Source organism: Bos indicus, chromosome 4 (genome assembly GCF_029378745.1).
Source record: "Bos indicus isolate NIAB-ARS_2022 breed Sahiwal x Tharparkar chromosome 4, NIAB-ARS_B.indTharparkar_mat_pri_1.0, whole genome shotgun sequence".
In the NCBI taxonomy this organism is placed as follows: domain Eukaryota; kingdom Metazoa; phylum Chordata; class Mammalia; order Artiodactyla; family Bovidae; genus Bos; species Bos indicus.
In genome coordinates this window covers 13,699,625-13,723,199 of record NC_091763.1, presented here as the reverse complement: position 1 = coordinate 13,723,199, position 23,575 = coordinate 13,699,625, and the positions used below count along the sequence as shown (strand labels likewise).

At 40.9% G+C, this 23,575-nt stretch overlaps 1 protein-coding gene across 7 annotated transcripts in view; it reads right to left on the bottom strand.

The window, feature by feature from the left end:
• The window catches only part of DYNC1I1 (dynein cytoplasmic 1 intermediate chain 1), a 379,649-nt gene that overhangs the window by 53,490 nt on the left and 302,584 nt on the right, over positions 1–23,575 (bottom strand). For all 7 annotated transcript variants that reach the window (XR_011566171.1, XM_070787517.1, XM_070787515.1 and 4 more), the window contains one exon: positions 23,202–23,346. Coding sequence is in view for 6 of the 7 variants with exons in the window: in XM_070787517.1 (XP_070643618.1) it covers positions 23,202–23,346 (145 nt within the window). In the remaining variant the exon portion in view is untranslated. The remainder of the gene's footprint in view (positions 1–23,201; positions 23,347–23,575) is intronic.

The window sequence follows — 23,575 nt, the reverse complement described above, 5'->3', positions numbered from 1 at the left end:
AAAACTCCTCAATGCTTCTATCACTAACATGCAATTACAGCTGACCCTTAAACACAGGCTTGACCTCCGTGGGTACACGTATACATGGATTTTTTTTCAATAAACATCGCACCTGTATTTTCATTTTATAGATCTTTAACTAAGTGTAGGGGAAAGTTTCTATTTGATTAGAGGTCACAATATCTGGAATCAAGAGAACTAGGGTTTGAGCCCTAACTATCCAAATTTTCAGCTTGCTGCCCTTAGATTTGTCATTTATCAAAAATTCCACCCCTCCTCCTCCACTTTTTTTGAAGCAGAGAAAGCAGTACTCAGAATTTCAACGGACAGTGGTGAGCGCTCCTCACCTCCATGTTGTTCAAAGACCAACTGTACTTATTTTCTTCGTAAGTCAACTAAGCTAATGAAATCAGAAAGAAGCACTTACACATTTCAAGATTCTGTAAGCAATGTGTCTATTTGGTGTTAGTGAGCTAAATCACTCTTTAGAAGACCAAAACTCCAAAAATATGCCATATACCATATTACGTTCTCTCTTTAGCCTTTCCTCAAAATTTAACTAAAATCATATGTCAAGTTGATGGGAGTATTAGTTTCTCAAATCACAGAGTTGACAATGACTGCATTTTCCTCCAAGTATACTTTTTAATTTAACTATAATATTTCTAAAATTGGGTGTAGAGCAATTTTATTTTTTAGTCTTGATCTTCAAAATCATAGCTTCTTTCTTTCTAAAAGTGTGGGAAGTGCTATTGTCTCTTGGGCAATCACATTACTTATGCAAAGTGAATTGGTATGGACTTTGCTACAGGCTTCAAAATTAGATTCATTTCACTCAGGGTGCTAATTCCAGCATCACATTTTCCCTTGGAATACAGATTTTTCTTTGCTAATATTATCTTTGTGTTAGAAATGCAAATTCTCAATCGATATAATGTACAAAATGCATGTTTGCCTTGGCAAATTTTTCTGTTGTTTGGTTTTCCCTTAAACCTATTGTTTCTTTTTTGTTATCTTTATGAGCTATACTTATTTTTATGCACATAGTATTATATTGAAGCCACTTTAAAAATATGACTTCAGGATTTTTCTTTACATTATTTAATTTGCAATCTGCTATGCAAGGAGATCCAACCAGTCCATTCTGAAGGAGATCAGCCCTGGGATTTATCTGGAAGGTATGATGCTACAGCTGAAACTCCAGTACTTTGGCCACCTCATGTGAAGAGTTGACTCATTGGAAAAGACTCTGATGCTGGGAGGGATTGGGGGCAGGAGGAGAAGGGGACGACAGAGGATGAGATGGCTGGATGTCATCACTGACTCGATGGACGTGAGTCTGGGTGAACTCCGGGAGTTGGTGATGGACAGGGAGGCCTGGCGTGCTGCGATTCATGGGGTCGCAAAGAGTCGGACATGACTGAGTGACAGATCTGATCTGATGGTCTGAATGTATCCTTCTGAAATTCATACATTGAAATTCTAATCCCCAAACATGATGGTATTAGGAGGTGGGGCCTTTGGAGATGTTTAGGTCATGAGGGTGGAGTTCTTGTGAATGGGATTAGCGCCTTTCTAAAGAGAATTCCACAGAGCTCCCTGGGCCCCTCCACCAGTGAGGACATTGGCTATGAACCAGGAAGGGTGCCTCACTAGAATGTGACCATGCTGGTACCTTAGCCTTGACCTTTCCAGCTTCCAGAACTATAAGGAGTATATTTCTGTTGTTTATAAGCCACCTAGCCTTTGATGTTTTGTTATAGCAGTCAAATAGAATAAGATAACTTAAGCATCTTAGGGTATCACTAACTCATAACTGAAAAAGCCTTGACCATAACCTTCTTTACTTTTGTTAAATCATTAAAGGATTCCAAGTTATCCAATGAGTTTAAAGATTATCAAGGTAACCATTATTATCAGACGGAACTAAAGAAGTTAGCGTTCATTGCTCAGTCATGTCCGACTCTTTGTGACCCTTTGGACTATAGCCCGCCAGGCTCCTCTGTCCATGGGATTCTCCAGGCAAGAATACTGGAGCAGGTTGCCATTTGCTTCTCCAAGGGATCCTCCTGACCCAGGGATCGAAGCCAGGTCTCCCACACTGAAGGCAGATTCTTTAACCTCTGAGCCACCAGAGAAGCCTCAAAGAACAATTATTCATCTTATTTTTTTCTGCTTTACACCTATCTGAAAATGGTCATTGTCAACAAGAAAATTTTTTTAAAGCCTTGCTTTCCAGAATTTTTAAAACAATATATTTTCACTTTTCTCTTTTTATTAGGATAAAGAAGGTTATGTTCAGGCACAGTCTTGCAAAAGTGACTAGTAATTTTAGGAGATGTTTCTGCCATTTCTTGTAAATTTTATGTGTGTTAAGATCACAAAGATGAGAAAGACTCTAGCCCATGTTGTCAAGAGTATCAAGCATAACCACTGTTTCAGTACATCACCACAAAAGGTTATGTATCTGCGGTTTTAAATATATTCACAGTCCAAACCTCTGGGGAGAACAAGTAGGGTACTAATTATATCATGAAACCTGGCTGGAGAGTGGGACACTGGTTTTCATTCTCCTGCCTGAATCATGACCTAGCTCTCTAGTCCCTAACAGGATGAGGAGAAAGGAGAGACTCCTGAAAATAACTGAACTTACCTAACCCAGATCAGAAGAACAGAGAATTTGAAACAGAGCTTTACATTGGTTTAAAGCACAGCTCTTCAAATTTTAGTAGCATCAGTATCTCTTAGAGGGTTTATCACAATTCAGATTGCCAGGCCTCACTCTCAGAGCCTTTGATGCAAAGTTCTGGCCCAAAGAATTTGAATTTCTATTAAGTCTTAGATTTTGCTGATCAAGGGGCTGCACTTTGAGAACCCTTTGTTTAGAACTGTAGAAAAGTGGTATATCTTCCACTCCTGAATCTGTCAACCTGCTATGGTAAGTTGGGGATAGGTTTTGGACAGTTCTGAATGTCAGAGTCAGGAGGTTTTTAAGGACCACCTAAGAGATTCATCGTCTGTGCAAGAGTACACCATGTGAAATGCCAGGCTGGATGAAGCTCAAACTGGAATCAAGTTTGCTGGGAGAAATATCAATAACCTCAGATATGCAGATGATATGACTAATGGCAGAAAAGAAAAGAGGAACTAAAGAGCCTCTTGATGAAGGTGAAAGAGGAGAATTAAAAAGCTGGCATAAAACTCAACATTCAAAAAACTAAGATCATGGCATCTGGACCCATCACTTCATGACAAATAGATGGGGAAACAATGGAAACAGTGACAGACTTAATTTTCCTGGGCCCTAAAATCACTATGGATGTTAAAAGACATTTTTCCTTGGAAGAAAAGCTATGACAAACCTAGACAGCATATAAAAAGAAGAGTCATCACTTTGCCAACAAAGGTCCATATAGTCAAAACTATGGTTTCCCCAGTAGTCATGTACAGATGTGAGAGTTGGACCATAAAGAAGGCTGAGTGCCAAAGAATTGATGCTTTTGAACTGTAGTGCTGCAGAAGACTCTTGAGAGTCCCTTGAACAGCAAGGAGATCAAACCACTCAATCCTAAAGAAAATCAACCTTGAATATTCATTGGAAGGACTGATGCTGAAGCTGAATCTCCAATTCTTTGGCCATCTGATGCAAAGAGCTGACTCATCGGAAAAGACCCTGATGCTGGGAAAGATTGAGGGCAGGAGGAGAAGGGGACAACAGAGGATGAGATGGTTGGATGACATCACAGACTCAATGGACATGAGCCTGAACAAACTCCAGGACATAGTGAAGAACAGAGAAGCCTGGCACATTGCAGTCCATGGGGTCACAAAGAGTCAGATGCGACTGAACAAGAATAAGAGATTCATCAATGACAACTTGCCAAAAATTTTAGTGTTCTTGTAAAACTGAAATGAATCTTTGATATTTAATGCCAGCTGGTCCTCAGATTGGTGAAGTTCAGATATCCTCTGGAGTCGAGGCTCCCTCCCATCTCTCACAGGACCTGATCTAAACTCCCTCTCTCCCTGCCACACCCCAGTTCCCATCACTGTTAGAAGGTGAAAGTGCCTCTGACTTCGCTGGAAAATAGGGACCTTCCATCATTCTCTGCTTCCCCGTCTCCTGCCATCACCTAAATCTACCCATAAGCCTTTTCCTCTAGTCTTTGGGGTGTCCTGTTGTCTCCCCAACCCGATCCTATACAGGCACCTGACATCATCTTTATCAGTTTTTCAAACCATCTTCTGTTGACCTATGTTTCACTGGTTCCTTCTCTTCAGACCACAGATGTGCTCAAATCCCTCAGAAAGACCAAATCCTTCCTTGGCTCGGCCTTTCCTGCCAGCCTCACTGGATCTCCTTCAGTTTGCAGCCTAATGGCTGGGAGAACAGTCTATATTTTTGGTCCACTTCTTTTCCCTCCTCATTCTGCAACCACCTGCAATCTGTCCCCAGGGCTCTACTGAAATTGCTCACTGAGCTCCACACCACCCTCCTCTTGCCCTTTTGATCTCTGTCCTCCTCATCCTGCAGTGTCAGCAACTCTAAAGCTGTACCTTTGTACAATTCCCATTCTATTTAGAATTTTCTCCCTTGGAAGAAATGACTAACTATATGTTGATCACTGTCATAGCTATGCGGCTTCCCAGCTGGCTCAGCGGCTACAGAATCCGCCTGCAATGCAGAAGCAACAGGAGATGTGTGTTCGTTCCCTGGGTCAGGAAGATCTCCTGGAGGAGAAAATGGCAACCCACCCCAGTTTTCTTGCCAGGTAATCCCATGGACAGAGGAGCCTGGCGGGCTACAGTCCATGGGGTCGCACAGAATTGGACACGACTTAGTGACTGAGCATGCGTGCACATCATAGCTATAGTATTAACTCCATTCTTGGCCTCTGAGTTGCTATTTTTGCCATTACTTTTGAGAAATTTCAGGCACCTCAGGTGGAGCATGCCACGGAATGCTAATTTCTACCCCAACTGAAGCTTGCTGCTCTCCTCTCCTACTTCCTGTCCCAGTTGCTCATTGCTGTTCTTTCACTCAGATGCTTAAGGGACAAATACCAGAACAGGCACTGTCCCCTCTTCTCAAGTCAGTTGGTCACTACATGTGCTTTACTTTCTCAGACTTGGGTTCTCCTGCACAAGCTCACTGCTTCTGCCACTGCCAACATCCTGGCTCTCACAGGAATGATCTAACTGGCCTTGTAACTGGATGTCCTGGCTCTAGACTTAGTACGTGGGTGTGGAAAAGAACACGGCTTTGGGGGTGGTCACACAAATCTATGTTCAACTCCCAGTTTCCCCACTTTTGCACTGAGCACATCAGGCAAGGTATTTAAGCTCTCCTATGCCTATTTCTTCTATAAAATGGGATAACACTATCTACGCGTAACTCCGTGAGGACTTAATGGACTAATGTATGTAACACATTTAGCACACAGTACAACCTCAGTAAGTGTTAGCTCCACCTCCCCCATCCCTGCAAATCACCTTCCTTGGAAAATTCCCTAAAATTAAATTTTGATTCATATGTAAAATGACTTATTCATTGATAAAATCAAATTTTGGTTCACTGTTCATAAAATAAAAGTAAATCTAGACTATCAAGCATACACCTATCTTTCCAGTCTCATTGCACGTCGTTTCCTAACAGGATCCCTGCTTTCAATGATTTAGGTGGAAATGGCTGCTTATTTGTTGATTCAGCTGACAAGAAGGCAACCTGGTCTGCGGTCTACCAGGTAAACTTCTCCAACAACGTTTCTGCTTCAATGGGAAGCCTTCCTGGACTGTGGTTTAAAGATGAAACTTGGTAGGAGGAGGGCAATGTAATGTGCTTGAATTCTCTCTCCTTTCATGCTATCCTCACCAGAATCTGCAAAAACTAGCATCCTGTTTGCAATTCGCCTCTTGCATCTTTCCTCCTCATTCCAGTGGTCTCAGCATTTTCTAGAGATGGCTATTAGTACTGGCTTCACCTGAACCAACCACTCACTGCTCCCCCTCCTTTCCACATGTTGCTCCCGTGCCCTTCGTGTCTCCCGTTCCATGGTAAACTCCTGCGCCTCCATTCTCAGCCTTCTCACTGAAAGCTCCCTTGACTGCCTGCCTCATAAGCTCACCACTTCCCCTGCTATATTCACCATGGCGTATTCTATTTCAGAACAGTGATATACTCCGCTTCTTCCTTGCTTACCAGGGCCGTTCCAGGGCTCTTCAGCCCTTCAGAAAACAGTCCTGCCTTCTTTCAAGCTCAGGCCACTTGTCTGAGCTATCCTTTACCTCTTTTGATCTCTCTTCCTAATTCATTAAAGACTTTAGCACTGGGATCACTGTCTTCTTTTCTAAGCCTGTCTTGCCATTTATTATCCTGGCTCATTTCAAAGCCCACAGCACACTAGGACTTGATCTTTTGTTTCTGTGACTACATCATTTCCAATGAACTTCAACTTCACTGGACGGCGGCTATAGACATGACCACATCCTAGACCTTTTTTTTTTTTTTTAAATCACTTGGAATTTTTTTTATTATTTTAATTGGAGGCTAATTACTTTACAATATTGTATTGGTTTTGCCATACATCAACATAAATCTGATGCGGGTGTACACGTGTTCCCAATCCTGAACCCCTCTCCCACCTCCCTCCCCATTCCATCCCTCTGGGTCATCCCAGTCACTTGGAATTTAATTGTGAAATGCTCTATCCAAACATCCCACTTTCTATTCATTTCAGTTCAGTAGCTCAGTTGTGTCTCTTAGTGATCCCATGGACTGTAGCACGCCAGGCCTCCCCGTCCACCACCAACTCCCAGAGCTTGCTCAAACTCAAGTCTATCGAGTTGGTGATGCCATCCAACCATCTCATCCTCTGTCACCCCCTTCTCCTCCTGCCTTCAATCTTTCCCAGCATCAGGGTCTTTTCCAATGAGTCAGTTCTTTGAATCAGGTGGCCAAAGGATTGGAGCTTCAGCATCAGTCCTTCCAATGAAAAATCAGGACTGATTTCCTTTAGGATTGACTGGTTTGATCTCTTTGCAATCCAAGGGACTCTCAAGAGTCTTCTCCAACATCACAGTTCAAAAGTATCAATTTCTAAACATTTACTAATTCTCTTACCCAATCACTCTCTTCGTAACGTTCTTTGATCTTACAGGGACTTCTTACAGGGAATGTCTCCTTTCTCCTTTCATTTCTTTCTGCTCCAGCTTAGTCTAACATCAAACACTGTCCTGTCCGCATTTCCAAACCCTTTGTGCTGTTGTCCTTCCAACAATCCTGTCAAAGCTCCAGCCCAGGCTCCATCTAGCTGGATATCTCACCCATGTCCACATTTGTGCTGCCAAATTCTCTCAGAGGAAGACAGCCCTGAAGACTGATGCCACTGAAACGCCCTGGTCTCCCACCCACTTGGTCCTCCACACCACCCAAGCCCCCCTTTGCTTCCCTAATCAGTCCTTTCTGTTCTCTTCTGTGCCCAGCTGGAACCTGCTCCCCTCAGCACCTCCACTTCCCCCTCAGCAGAATATTTCATCTCCTACCTCACTGAGAAAATAGGACCAAGAGAGAGTTCTCTTTGCTTTCATTCACCAAACCTACGGGCTTACGTATATTTGCCCCCATCTTGTTCTGTTACAACAGAAGAAGTGTCACCTGATCAAATTTAAAATTTTCCCCTGCCTATGCTGTGCATCACATTCACTCCAGCACTTTCGGGACCCTTTCTCTGCCTTACACTTATCGGCTTTTTCTACTTATTTTCTTTACTGACTCTTCCACAATAGCAATATCCTCAAGAGCCTCTGAAATCTTTAAAAAAAGGAAAGAAAATAGAAAAAAAGAAAAAACCCACCTTCCACTTCCCATCTTCCTCTCCTCATAGCCAAGCTTCTTGATTTTTCTTCAGCACTTTCCCTTTTCCATGCACTTATTAATCCACTGTTATCTATGTTCCACTCTCAATGTACTTCAATGGGACTCTACTTGTCATGCACACCAGTGGAGGTATTAAATACAAAGGATATACTGCCGTCTTGATATTACTTCTCTAAAGTCCTTGTTACTTTTGATTACTCCCTCCTCTGCTGCCTTTGACTTTTTTATTATAGAAAATTTCAAAAATTTAGAAATACGGTAATACCAATATCCAACTTCTATATTTATCAATATATGACTAATCCTCTTCATCAATATTCACAAGCTATCCCCTTCCCAACAAATTATTTTTAAATAAATCCCTGATATCATATGACTTCTTCTATAAATATGTATGTGTGCATCTCTAAAAGGTCAAACCATTTAAAGTGATCACAGTGTCATTAGGACACCTAAACTAACAATTCATGATTATCAACAAATATTCAGTCAATATTCATATTTCCCTAGTAGTTTTCTAATTTTGTTATGGGTTGTTTGCTTGTATCAAGATCTATATAGGATCCATATCTGGAGATTGGCTGAAATGTCTCAAATTTTGTTTTGTTCTATTTTGTTTTGACATATAGCTTCCACCTTCCATTTCTTTTTTTTTTCTCCCTTAAAAAACTATCTTGATTTTGATGTTGAAATGAGATTAGTTTTCCTATAGATTTCCCCACAGTCTGGATTTGGCTGATTGCATCCCTGTGGTATTATTTGACATTTTGCATCTGTACCTCCTACTGCCTCTAAATTCAGAGATCTGGTAGATTGATAAGATTCAGATTCAATCTGGGGGACAAACCTACTTCAAAAGTGGTATTATATACTTCCATAATTATGAAGGTGGTTTCTATTTTTAAGATGTTATCAGCAATAATCATTGCTTAGATCATTAGAGGTTGCAAAGTGATAATATTCCAATCTTATCATTTCTTTTTCCCATAATATTCCTACAAATAAACACTACTCTCATCAAGTATATAGTAACTCTGAAGTACAGATCATACAGAAAAGACAAAATAAGATTCTTTCAGAATAAATGACTGATTTTTTCCTTTAGTTATTAGTTTTTAAAATAATAAAGTGGTTTCCTTAATATTCTCCAATGATAATCAATGGGTTTCTTTCATTTTTCAGTATCATTATGATCTCAACCTATTACTCTTAAAGACAGCAGAAGCTTATTCAGCTTGTTTTCCAAACTCTTAAACAAGAAATCTGTAGCATTTGTTAGCATCCTTACTTTCTATTATGATGAAATACTTCAGACTCATTTTATACATTTCCTGCTCCAGATCTAGAATCATTAATTTCTTCGAGGATCTCTGGGGTATTTTTAGAGCCACTGGCATTTAGAAAGCAATATATGGACACCAGAAGAGTCACTGATACTGGATTGATCATTGTTTCTAAACCTTTTTGGTAGACAGACATATGAATATGTATTCTTTTAGATTTAAAGGTAACAAACACCATGAGTACTTATTGATACATCCAACTCAAACTCAAGATTACAACAGTTTTTACTTAACTTTGTTTACTTGTATCTTCTTCCAACCCTGCTAATTATATGAATTCTCAATGACCTCAACCTCACAGCCATCAACATCAAGATACAAATGCAACAGTATCAGAGACAGAAACAACAAAACCATCAGCAATATGAATACCGGAAGTAGTTAAATGATTTTCTTTTTGGCGGGGGGTAGTTTTTTTATCCTTAAAATATATCTTTTCTGGAATATATAGTGAAAAAAACAGGGTTTTAAAGTCATTTAGAATTGTCCCATATTGTAAGGTTTTGCCTTCAATTTGAACCACACTAACGTTGATTTCATGTTATTTCAATGTAAAGGAACCAATTGTGAAATTTATTACCATGTAAAATAATATTTACATGGTTCTCAAGCCAAATGTACTACCAAGGTATATTCAAGAAAGGATGGCTGTTCCTTTAAGGCTTCAGCCTCTGTATAAATAATAATCTTTGTGTGCGTGGTTCATCTTTCAAACTTTTAAAAATGTTTAAGTAGACATTTAATTTAGGAGAGGAGACAAGAAGGCAGAGTAGAAGGACTTGAACGTAGAAGAACTTGAGCTCAACTCCTCTCTTGAAAACACCAGAATCACAATTGACTGCTGAACAACTATCAACAAAAAAGACTGAACTTACCCAAAGAGATATTCTACACCCAGAGACAGATGGTAGGAGGTGTGCTTTGACAATATAATCAAACCCCATATGTACCAAGTGTGTGCTAAGTTGCTTCGGTCGTGTCCAACTCCTTGTGATCCTATGGACCATAGCCTGCCAGGCTCCCCTGTCCATAGGATTCTCCAGGCAAGAATACTAAAGTAGACTGCCATGCCTTCCTCCAGAGGATCTTCCCAACCCAGGTACTGAACCCATGTCTCTTAGGTCTCCTGCACTGACAAACAGATTTTTTACCACTAGTGCCTCCTGGCTGGAAAACAATTACATTGCAGTGGTTCCCCCATAGGAATGAGAGTTCTGAGCCCCATGTCACTCTCCCCAGCCTGGGGGTCTGGAACTGAGAATAGGAGCTCCCAGAGCATTTGCCCCTGAAGGTCAGCAGGCCTCGAGTACTGGGGCAAACAGAGACTGCACTCTTGAAGGGCACACACAAGATTCCATGTGCACCAGAAAACCTGGACAAACCAGTGACTCCACAGAAGCCTGGGCCAGACCTACCGATGGGTCTTGGAGGATTTACTGGTGAGGCAGAAGTCAGTTGTGGCTCACTGAGGAGGAAAGGACACTGGTGGCAGAGGATCCAGGGAACATTCATCTGTGTGAGCTCTCCCAGAGGTCACCATTTTGGCGCTGAGAACTGGCCCCACTCAACAGCCCACAGGTTCCAGTGCTGGCATGCCACAGGCCAAACAACCAACAGAGTGAGAACACAGTACCACCCATGAGCAGACAGGCCGCCCAAAGCCATCTGCGCCAGCAGCCACCCACAAACACACTCTTTGACATGGTCCTACCCACAGACGGATAAGACTCAGCTCCACCTACTCCTGAGCTGGCACCAGCCCCTCCCACCAGGAAGCCTGCACAGGCCCCTAAACCAAGCTCACCCACAAGGGAGGTGAGAAACATCAGAAGCACGAAGAACTACAACCCTAAAGCCTGAGAAACAGAGACCACAAACACAGAAAGTCAGGCAAAATGAGACAGCAGAGAAATATGCTGCAGATGAAGAAAATAAAGAACAATTAAGTGAAGCTGAGATACGCAATTTTCTGAAAAAGAATTCAGAGTAATGATAGTAAAGATGATCTAAGATATTGGAAACAGATTGGAGACACAGACCAAAAGGATATAACAAATGTTCCATAAAGAGCCAAAGAATTGATGCCTTCACACTGTGGTGCTGGAGAAAACTCCCGAGAGTCCCTTGGACTGCAAGGAGATCAAATCAGTGAATCCTAAAGGAAATCAACCCTGAATATTCATGGGAAAGACTGACGCTGAAGCTTAAGCTCCAATACTTTGCCACCTGATGCAAAGAGCCAACTCACTGGAAAACAGCCTGATGCTGGGAAAGATAGAGGGCAAAAAGAGAAAGGGGTGGAAGGTGTTGAGATGCTTACATAGCATAACCTACTCAATGGACACGAGTTTCAGCAAACTCTAGAAGATAGTGAAGGATGGGGAAGCCTGGTGTGCTGCAGTCCATGGGGTCGCAAAGAACTGGACATGACGTAGTGACTGAACAACAACAACAGAAGCTTTAAAGAACAAACAGAGGAGAACAATACAATAACAGAAATGAAAAGTACACTAGAAGGTTTAATAGCAGAATAAATGAGGCAGAACGAATAAGTGACCTGGAAAACACACTGAGGAAATCACTGCTACATAACAGAATAAAGAAAAAAGAACTAAAAGAAATGAGAACATCTAAGAGACCTCTGAGGCAACATTAAATGTACCATATTTGCCTTAAGGGACCCAAAAGGAAAAGAGAGAAAGGATCTGAGAAAATATTTGAGGAGATAATAGCTGAAAACTTTCCTAACACAAAAAAGGAAATAGGCACCCAAATCCAGACATTGCAAAAAGGCCCATGCAGGATAAACCCGAGGAGAAACATGCTGAGAAAAACAGTACTCAAACTGACAAAAATTAAAGGAAAAAAATATTGAAAGCAACAAACAACATACAAAGGAACTCCCATAAGATTATCAGCTGATTTATCAGCAGAAACTCTGCAGGACAGAAGGGAGGGACATGACATATTACAAGTGATAAAAGGGAAGAACATACAACCAAGAATACTCTACCTAACGAGGCTCTCATTCAGATCTGATGGAGAGACCAATAGCCTTACAGACAAGCAAAAGTTAAGAGAATCTAGCTCCACTGGACCAGCTTTGTAACAAGTGCAAAAAGAACTTCTCTAGGAGGAAAAGAAAAAGCCACAACTAGAAAGAAGAAAATTACTAACAGAAAAGTTCACTGGTTAGGGTAAATATATATAATAAAAGTAGGAAATCATTCACACACAAATATACAAAACCAGCAATCATGAGAAGAGGAGAATACAAATGTGGGATATTTGAAATGCATTTGAAATTAAGAGACCAGTGAACTGTGGTGTTGGAGAAGACTCTTGAGAGTCCCTTGGACTGCAAGGAGATCCAACCAGTCCATCCTAAAGGAGATCAGTTCTGGGTGTTCATTGGAGGGACAGATGCTGAAGCTGAAACTCTAATGCTTTGGCCATGTCCTGTGAAAAGTTGACTCATTGGAAAAGACCCTGATGCTGGGAAGGATTGGGGGCAGGAGGAAAAGGGGACGACAGAGGATGAGATGGCTGGATGGCATCACCAACTCGATGGACATGAGTTTGAGTGAACTCTGGGAGTTGGTGATGGACAGGGAGGCCTGGCGTGCTGTGATTCATGGGGTCACAAAGAGTTGGGACATTACTGAGCGACTGAACTGAACTGACTGAACATAAAACAACCTTGGATACATACAGATTGCTATATCAAAACCTATGGTAACCACAAGCCAAAAATGTATAATAGACATATACAGAAAAAATAAAAAAGCAATCCAAACACAGTATTCAAGATACTCATCAAATCACAAAAGAGAACAAAAGGGGAAAGAAAGAAAAAAGACCTACAAGAACAAACCCAAAACATTTAAGAAAATGCCAACAGAAACATATATATCAATACTTCGGAGAAGGCAATGGCACCCCACTCCAGTACTCTTGCCTGGAGGGTCCCATGGACGGAGGAGCCTGGTGGGCTGCAGTCCATGGGGTCGCTGGGAGTCAGACACGACTGAGCGACTTCACTTTCACTTTTCACTTTCCTGCTTTGGAGAAGGAAATGGCAACCCACTCCAGTGTCCTTGACTGGAGAATCCCAGGGATGGGGGAGCCTGGTGGGCTGCCATCCACGGGGTCGCACAGAGTCGGACACAACTGAAGCGACTTAGCAGTAGCAGCAACGTATCAATACTTACTTTAAATGAAAATGAATGAAATGCTCCAATCAAAAGACACAGACTTGCTGAAAAGATACAAAAACAAAACCAGTATATATGCTGTCTACAAGAGAGTCACTTCAGACCTAGGAACACATACAGACTGAAACTGAGGGGATGGGAAAAGATATTCCATGCAAATGGAAATCAAATATCATAACAGACAATATAGACTTCAAAACAAAGACTATTACAAGAGACAAGGAAGGACACTACATGGTGACCAACGGATCAATCCAATAAGACATAACAATTGTAAATATTTATGCACCCAACACAGAAGCACCTCAGTTCATAAGACAAGCACCAATAGACACTAAAGGGATAATTGACAGTAACACAGTAATAGTGGGGGACTTTAACACCCCACTTACAGCAATGGACAGATCGTCCAGACAGAAAATAAGGAAACATAAGCCTTAAATGAAACATCAGACCAGCGGGGCTTTACTGCTATTGATAGAGCATTCCATCCAAAAGCAGCAGAATACACATTCTTCTCAAGTGCATATGAAACATTCTCTGGGATAGATCACACGCCGGGCCACAAAGCAAGCCTTGATAAACATACAAAAACTGAAAACATATCAAACATCTTTTCTGACGGGAATGATATGACATTAGGAATCAACTATAAGAAAAGTTGTAAAAGCCACAAACACACGGAGGATAAGCAACACGCTACTAAACAACCAATGGGTCACTGAAGAAATCAATGAGGAAGTCCCAAATAGACAGCCAAACCTTACACCTAAAGCAACTGGAAAAGGAATAAATAAAGCACAAAGCTAGTATAATGAAAGAGATCAAAGATCAGAACGGAAATGAATGAAATAAAGAAAACAATAGAAAAAAACTCAGTGAAACTAAAAGTTGGTTCTCTGAAAAGATAAAATTGATAGGTCTTTAGCTAGACTCATCAAGAAAAAAGAGGGCTCAAATTAATACCACTAGGAATGAAAAAGGAGAAGTTACAACTGACATCACAGAAATGCAAATGATCATTAAAGACTACTACAAGCAACTCTATGCCAATAAGACGGACAACCTAGAAAAAGTAGACAAATTCTTAGAAAGATACAGTCTACAAATACTGAACCAGGAAGACACAGAAAATATTAACAGAACAATCACAAACACTGAAAGTGAAACTATGACTTAAAAATTCCCAACAAACACAAGTCCAGAACCAAATGGATTCACAGGAAAATTCTATCAAACATTGAGAGAAGTGTGTGCATGCATGCTCAGTCATGTCTGACTCTTTGTGACCCCATGGGCTAAAGTCCTCCAGGCTCCTCTGTCTATAGCATTCGAGCAAGAATACTGGAGTGGGTTACCATTTTCTCCTCCAAGGGGATCTTCCTGGCCCAAGGATCAAACCTGTGTCTCAATGCAGTGTCTCCTGCACTGCATGCAGATTTTTTACCACTGAGCCACTGGGGAAACCCACAGTTAGAGAGGAAGTAACATCTATAGTTCTGAAACTATTCCAAAAAAATCGCACAGGAAGAAATGCTCCCAGACTAATTCTATGAAATATCACCCTGACACCAAAACCAGACAAAAATATATAAAAAAAAGAAAACTGCAGGCCAATATCACTGATGGACTTAGATGCAAAAATCCTCAACACAATACTAGCAAACATAATTCCTACATTAAAAGGCTCATACACCTTGATCAAGTGGGATTTATCCAGGGATTCAAGAATTTTTCAACATCTACAAATCAGTGTGATGCATCACACTAACAAACTGAAGAAAAAAAACCATATGATCATCTCAATAGATGCAGAAAAAAACTTTTGACAAAATTCAGTATCCACTTATGATAAAAAAAAAAAAAAACTCTCTAAAAGGTGCACATAGAAGGAAACTATATCAACATAATAAAAGCCATATATGACAAACCCACAGCTAACACCACACTCTATGAGGAAATGCTGAAAGCATTTACTCTAGGACTAGGAACAAGACAAGAATGTCCACTCTTGCCACTTTTATTCAACATAGATTTGGAAGCTCTAATCACAGCAATCAGAGAAGAAAAAGTAATTAAAAGAATTCAAGTTGAAAAAAGTAGTAGTAAAACTGTCACTGTTTGCAGATGACATGATACTACATATAGTTCAGGATGGGGGACACATACACCTGTGGCTGATTCATGTCCATGTATGGCAAAAACCACCACAATATTGTGAAGTAATTAGCCTCCAATTAAATAAATTAATTAAAAAAAAGAAAATCCTAAAGATGCTACCAGAGAACTACTAAAACTCATCAATGAACTTGGTAAAGTTGCAGGATACAAAATTAATACACAGAAATCTCATGCATTTCTACACACTAACAATGAAAGATCACCAGGAGAAATTAAGGCAACAATCCCAGTTACCACTGCACCAAAAAGGATAAAATACCTAGGAACAAATCTACATAAGGAGCAAAAGACCTGTACTTTGAAAACTGTAAGATGTTGATGAAAGAAATCAAAGATGATACAAACACATGTAAAGATATACCATGTTCTTAAATTAGAATGATCAATATTATCAAAATGAATATACTATTGAAGGCAATTTACAGGTTCAATGCAATTCCTATTAAATTACCAATGGTATTTTTCATAGAACTAGACAAAAAAATTTTAAAATTTGTATAGAAACACATAAGATCCTGAATAGCCAAAGTAAACCCGAGAAAGAAAAAAGGAGCTGGAGGAATCAGGCTCCCCGACTTCATCAGATCAGATCGGATCAGTCGCTCAGTCGTGTCCAACTCTTTGCGACCCCATGAATCACAGCACACCAGGCCTCCCTGTCCATCACCAACTCCTGGAGTTCACTCAGGCTCACGTCCATTGAGGCAGTGACGCCATCCAGACATCTCATCCTCTGTCGTCCCCTTCTCCTCTTGCCCCCAATCCCTCCCAGCATCAGAGTCTTTTCCAATGAGTCAACTCTTCACATGAGGTGGCCAAAGTACTGGAGTTTCAGCTTTATCATCATTCCTTCCAAAGAAATCCCAGGGCTGATCTCCTTCAGAATGGACTGGTTGGATCCCCTTGCAGTCCAAGGGACTCTCAAGAGTCTTCTCCAACACCACAGTTCAAAAGCATCAATTCTTAGGCGCTCAGCCTTCTTCACAGTCCAACTCTCACATCCATACATGACCACAGGAAAAACCATAGCCTTGACTAGAAGAACCTTTGTTGGCAAAGTAATGTCTCTGCTTTTGAATATGTTATCTAGGTTGGTCATGACTTTCCTTCCAAGGAGTAAGCGTCTTTTAATTTCATGGCTGCAGTCACCATCTACAGTGATTTTGGAGCCCAAAAAAATAAAAAGTCTGACACTGTTTCCACTGTTTCCCCATCTATTTCCCATGAAGTGGTGGGACCGGATGCCATGATCTTTGTTTTCTGAATGTTGAGCTTTAAGCCAACTTTTTCAGTCTCCTCTTTCACTTTCATCAAGAGGCTTTTTAGTTCCTCTTCACTTTCTGCCATAAGGGTGCTGTCATCTGCATATCTGAGGTTATTGATATTTCTCCCAGCAATCTTGATTCCAGCTTGTGTTTCTTCCAGTCCAGCATTTCTCATGATGTACTCTGCATATAAGTTTAATAAACAGGGTGACAATATACAGCCTTGACGAACTCCTTTTCCTATCTGGAACCAGTCTGTTGTTCCATGTCCAGTTCTAACTGTTGCTTCCTGACCTGCATACAAATTTCTCAAGAGGCAGATCAGGTGGTCTGGTATTCCCATCTCTTTCAGAATTTTCCACAGTTTATTGTGATCCACACAGTCAAAGGCTTTGGCACAGTCAATAAAGCAGAAATAGATGTTTTTCTGGAATTCTCTTGCTTTTTCCATGATCCAGCGGATGTTGGCAATTTGATCTCTGGTTCCTCTGCCTTTTCTAAAACCAGCTTGAACATCAGGAAGTTCACGGTTCACATATTGCTGAAGCCTGGCTTGGAGAATTTTGAGCATTACTTTACTAGCATGTGAGATGAGTGCAATTGTGCGGTAGTTTGAGCATTCTTTGGCATTGCCTTTCTTTGGGATTGGAATGAAAACTGACCTTTTCCAGTCCTGTGGCCATTGCTGAGTTTTCCAAATTTGCTGGCATATTGAGTGCAGCACTTTCACAGCATCATCTTTCAGGATTTGGAATAGCTCAACTGGAATTCTATCACCTCCACTAGCTTTGTTTGTAGTGATGCTTTCTAAGGCCCACTTGACTTCACATTCCAGGATGTCTGGCTCTAGGTCAGTGATCACACCATCGTGATTATCTGGGTTGTGAAGATCTTTTTTGTACAGTTCCTCTGTGTATTCTTGCCATCTCTTCTTAATATCTTCTGCTTCTGTTAGGTCCATACCATTTCTGTCCTTTATCAAGCCCATCTTTGCATGAAATGTTCCCTTGGTATCTCTGATTTTCTTGAAGAGATCCCTAGTCTTTCCCATTCTATTGTTTTCCTCTATTTCTTTGCACTGATCGCTGAAGAAGGCTTTCTTATCTCTTCTTGCTAATCTTTGGAGCTCTGCATGCAGATGCTTATATCTTTCCTTTGCTCCTTTGCTTTTCGCTTCTCTTCTTTTCACAGCTGTTTGTAAGGCCTCCCCAGACAGCCATTTTGCCTTTTGCATTTCTTTTCCATGGGGATGGTCTTGATCTCTGTCTCCTGTACAATGTCATGAACCTCATTCCATAGTTCATCAGGCACTCTATCTATCAGATCTAGGCCCTTAAATCTATTTCTCACTTCCATTGTATAATCATAAGGGATTTGATTTAGGTCATACCTGAATGGTCTAATGGTTTTCCCTACTTTCTTCAATTTAAATCTGAATTTGGCAACAAGGAGTTCATGATCTGAGCCACAGTCAGCTCCTGGTCTTCTTTTTGCTGACTGTATAGAGCTTCTACTATACTACAAAGCTACAGTCATCAAAACAGTATGAAATTGGTACAAAAACAGAAATATAGATCAATGGAACAAGACAGAAAGCCTAGGGATAAACCCATGCACCTATGGGCACCTTATCTTTGACAAAGGAGGCAAGAATATACAATGGAGAAAAGGTAGTTTCTTCAATAAGTGTTGCTGAATAAAGTTGACTACATGTCCACTACATGTAAAAGAATGAAATTAGAACATCCTTTAATACCATACACAAAATAAGCTCCCCTCAGAGGAAAACATAGGGAGAACATTGACATAAATCACAGCAATATCTTTTTGGATCCACCTCCAAGAGTAATGAAAATAAAACCAAAAATAAACTAGTGGGACCAAATTAAACTTAAAAGGTTTTGCACCACAAAGGAAACTATAAACAAAATCAAAAGACAATCCACAGAATGGAAGAAAATATTTGCAAATGATGCAACCAACAAGGGATTAATCCTCCAAATACATCAACAGCTCATGCAGCTCAGTATAAAAACAAACAACCCAATCAAGAAAAGGGCTGAAGGTATAGAGAGACATGTCTCCCAAGAAGATAAACAGATGTCCCGAAAGCATATGAAAAGATGCTCAACATTGCTAACCGTTAGAGAAATGCAAATCAAAACTACAATGACATACTGCCTCATGCTAGTCAGAATGGCTATCATCAAGAAGTCTACACACAATAAATGCTGGAGAGGGTTTGGAGAAAAGGGAACTCTCCTCTACTATTGGTGGGATGTAAATTGGTACAATCATTATAAAACACAGTATAGGGGTTTCTTAAACAGCTAAAAGCAGAGTTACCATATGATCCAGCAATCCTACTTGGGCATATATTGAAACAAAACCATAATTAGAAAAGATACATACACCCCATGTTTATAAACAGCACTGTTTATAATAGGCAAGACATGGAAGCAACCTAAACATCCATCAACAGAGGAATGGATAAAGAAGATGTGGCATATATATACAACAGAATATTACTCAGCAATAAAAAAGAGTGAAATAATGCCATTTGCAGCAACATGGACGGACTTTGATATTGTTGTACTGAGTGAAGTAAGTCAGACACAGAAAGACAAATATCACATGTCACTAATATGTGGAATCTAAAAAAGGAGGGGGGTAAAATGAATTTTTTACAAAACAGAAGTAGAGTCACAGATGTAGAACACAAACTTACAGTTATCAGGGCATAAGTAGGGGAGGGATAAATTGGGAGATTGGGATTTGCATATATATATATGTCACATTATATCTATATTTCACATATATGTAATGTTACATATGTAATATAGATATAAATACACTACTACTACAACTACTATATATAAATTAGATAATAATAAGAATCTACTGTTCAGCACAGGGAACTATACTCAATACTCTGCAGTGATCTATTTGGGAAAATAATCTAAAGAAATGTATGGCTATATGTGTATGAATTACTGATTCACTTTGCTATACATCTGAAACTAACATAACACTGTAAATCAACTATACTCCAAAAAAAATTTTTTTTAAAGATACATGTACCCTAAGGTTCACTGCAGTACTATTTACAACAGCCGAAGCATAGAAGCGACGTTAATGATCACAGACAGAAGAGTGGACAAAGAGGATGTGGTACATAATATACAATGGAATATTATTCAGTCACGACAAAGAATAATACCATTTGCAGCACACCTAGAGATTATTATACTAAGTGAAGTAATCAGACAGAAATACATGCATTATATGATATCACTCGTATGTGGAATCTAAAACAATGATACGAATGGACCTATTTACAATACAGAAACAGACTCACAGGCTTCAAAACCCAGCTCATGGTTACCAAAGGGGAACAGTGGGGGAGGGATACACCAGGAGATTGGGACTGACATGCACACACACTACCGCATAGCCCAGGGAGCTCCACTCAGGATCCTATAGTAAACTATATGGGGAAACAATCTGAAAAGGAACTGAACCACTTTGCTGGACTCCTAAAATTAACGCAACATGGCAAGTCAACTATAATACAAAACAAAAATTAAATGTTAAAAACACGTAAGTAAATAGTAAATGATGACAACAAACTGTTTACATGTTTCTCCACCTTGCTTTTCTCATTTAAGAAATATATTCTAGAGATCGCTTCATAAGGGTACGAGAACATCTTCATTTCTTTCTACATCTGAATTTCTACATCTGTGATTTGTTCAGTGTCCTACTGATGGACTTTTGGGTTTTTTTCCCAGTGTTCTGAGATTCAAAGTAGCCTTTCTCTATCAAGAAATATCTCTGTGTAAGTCTTTTTCTTATTTATTGCTAGTATATCTTTGGCATTAGAATCCTACAAGTGGGAACTGCTCTATCAATGAGCAAATATGTATTCATTATTTTTAGATATTGCCAAATTCCCCTCCCTAGTGTTGTACTATTTTCATGTCCAATGACATTGTAGGAGAATGGTTTTTTCTTTCAGTCTCACCACAGAGAATGCTATCTTCTGGATTTATGTCAATCCCATGGACGAAGGAGCCTGGTGGGCTGCAGTCCATGGGGTCGAGAAGAGTCAGACACACCTGAGCAACTTCCCTTTCACTTTTCACTTTCATGCATTGGAGAAGGAAATGGCAACCCACTCCAGTGTTCTTGCCTGGAGAATCCCAGGGACGGGGGAGCCCGGTGGGCTGCCATCTATGGGGTCACACAGAGTCGGACACGACTGAAGCGACTTAGCAGCATAGTTGAAAAAAGGTTTCTCAACTTGGTTTTAGTGTGAATTTCTAAGTGTGGTTGTTTTTCACGCAATTAAGAGCCAACTCTGTCCTCTTGATATGTTCTCTTTTCATTAACATCCTGGAAGCCCCATTTGCAAACAATTTTATGTTTTCCCATTTCTTGGGTTAATTTTTAATCTCCTTTTCTACTTCCACAACTCCTATTTATTTCCTAAATATTTTCTTTCTCTGCATTGTGTTTCAGTATTTCTTTTAAGATCCACTCCTTGGACTTAATAATCATTGTTATTCTTGTTGCAATTAAGTCTGTACCTGCAGCCCCAAACTCTCCCTCTTCTTCTGTCCCAATTCTCAAACTGCGTAGTGAAGGCTGTGAACTGTGCCTCCAAGGTACCATTAAACCCAACCTGTATGTTGCCCCTTACCATCATGCCCTTCTTTGGGCATTGCTCAGCACAATGAATGCCACCCCAGATCTCCAGCTGCCCCAGTCTTAAACCTGGGCTCTTTTCTGCTGACTCTCTCTTTCTCGCCTTCCTTGAATCAAATCAATTGCCAAATTCTGTGACTTTTTCCTCATAAATGATTCTTGAACCCATCTATTTTTCTCCATTTCAAATTCCCGATCTAAGCCACTGTCATTTCTTCCCTGAACTCCTGCACATTTCTTGTAGGTGAGTGGCCTTTCCTAGTTCTTCTTGCTCCCAAACATGATCAGAATTACCTTTAAAAGTACAAATCAGAGGACTATCCTGGTGGCACAGTGGATAAGAATCTGCCTGCCAATCAGCTGGTACTGGTTCGATCCCTCATCCAGGAAGATCCTACAGGCCCCGGAGCACGTGAACCCATGAGCCACACTACTGAGCCTGCGTCCTAGGGCCCATGCGCCACAACTACTGAGCCTGCGCCCTAGGGCTCATGCACAACAACTACTGAGCCTGCACCTTAGGGCCCATGCGCCACAACTACTGAGCCTGCACCCTAGGGCCCATGAGCCACACTACTGAGCCTGCACCCTAGGGCCCATGTGCCACAACTACTGAGCCTGCACCCTAGGGCCATGAGCCACAACTACTGAGCCTGCGCCCTAGGGCCCATGAGCCACACTACTGAGCCTGAGCCCTAGGGCCCATGCGCCACAACTACTGAGCCTGCGCCCTAGGGCCCATGGGCCACAACTACTGAGCCTGCGCCCTAGGGCCCATGGGCCACAACTACTGAGCCTGCGCCCTAGGGCCATGCGCCACAACTACTGAGCCTGCGCCCTAGAGCCCATGCGCCACACTACTGAGCCTGAGCCCTAGCATCCATGCGCCACAACTACTGAGCCTGCGCCCTAGGGCCCATGTGCCGCAACTACTGAAGCCCACGTGCCTATAGACTGCTCTGCAACAAGAGAAGACACCGAAATGAGAAGCCCATGTACCACAATGACGAGTAGCCCCCACTCACAGCAATCAGAGAAAGCCCATGCAAAGCAATAAAGACCAGCGCAGTCATAAATAAATATTTTTTAAAAGTACAAATAAGACAGTGCCATTTACTCGTTTAAAAACCATCGAAACTCAAAAAGATCCCAAAACTCGAACCTCCAAAACCAAGAAACCCGTCTCAAGTCCTGTATTTCCATAGATACAGATGTATATAACCACTGCAAAGCTCTGGATACTCAAAACTGAAGTGATAACGGGGTACACCTCTGGGGAAAAGGTTAGGATCAAAGTCAATGAAGGGGATGCCATGGGAAGGCTTAGTGTTGGTGAAGAAGGACTTGTTTTATCATTATTTGCATTGTATGAATTTTTACAATGAGAGTATTCTCCAGTAACATATATTACTTATATATGTTAAACTAAATTAAATGGACTGAGAAAGTGAGCCTTAACTAGCTCACATGCAGGTCGGGTTCACCAGAAAGTTGTATGAATTCCCAATGTCAGGTCTCCTAGAAGAGACTTCAGGCTCCCCACAATTCCTTGCAGGGGACAATGCTGTCCTCTTGCCTAGGTGTGGCCTGGGAGAGTAAATCAAGGTGTGCTCACCTTTGTAGTCCACAGTTTGACGGTCCAGTCAAATGACGATGTGGCAAACAGGTGTGAGAAGTCGATTGGGCCCACTGCCATGTGGCAGTTAATTCCTGTCACCGGCCCTTGGTGGCCTTCGAAGACTTCCCCGATGCCGGCTTTGCTGCGTGAAGACCACACAAGACAAGAGTTTCAGTGACCTTCACAAATTGGTGACTGCTTTTAAGGGAAAAAAAAAAGGTTTGTCTCTGCATGATTACTTCTCCATAATTTAACACAGGCATAAACCACCAGATATGAAACTCACTGTCACAGTTATGTTGAGAGAAATAAATGCTATCCTGCTCTCAGTGATTTAAAACAACACGGAGCAATAACATCTTTTTAATTTT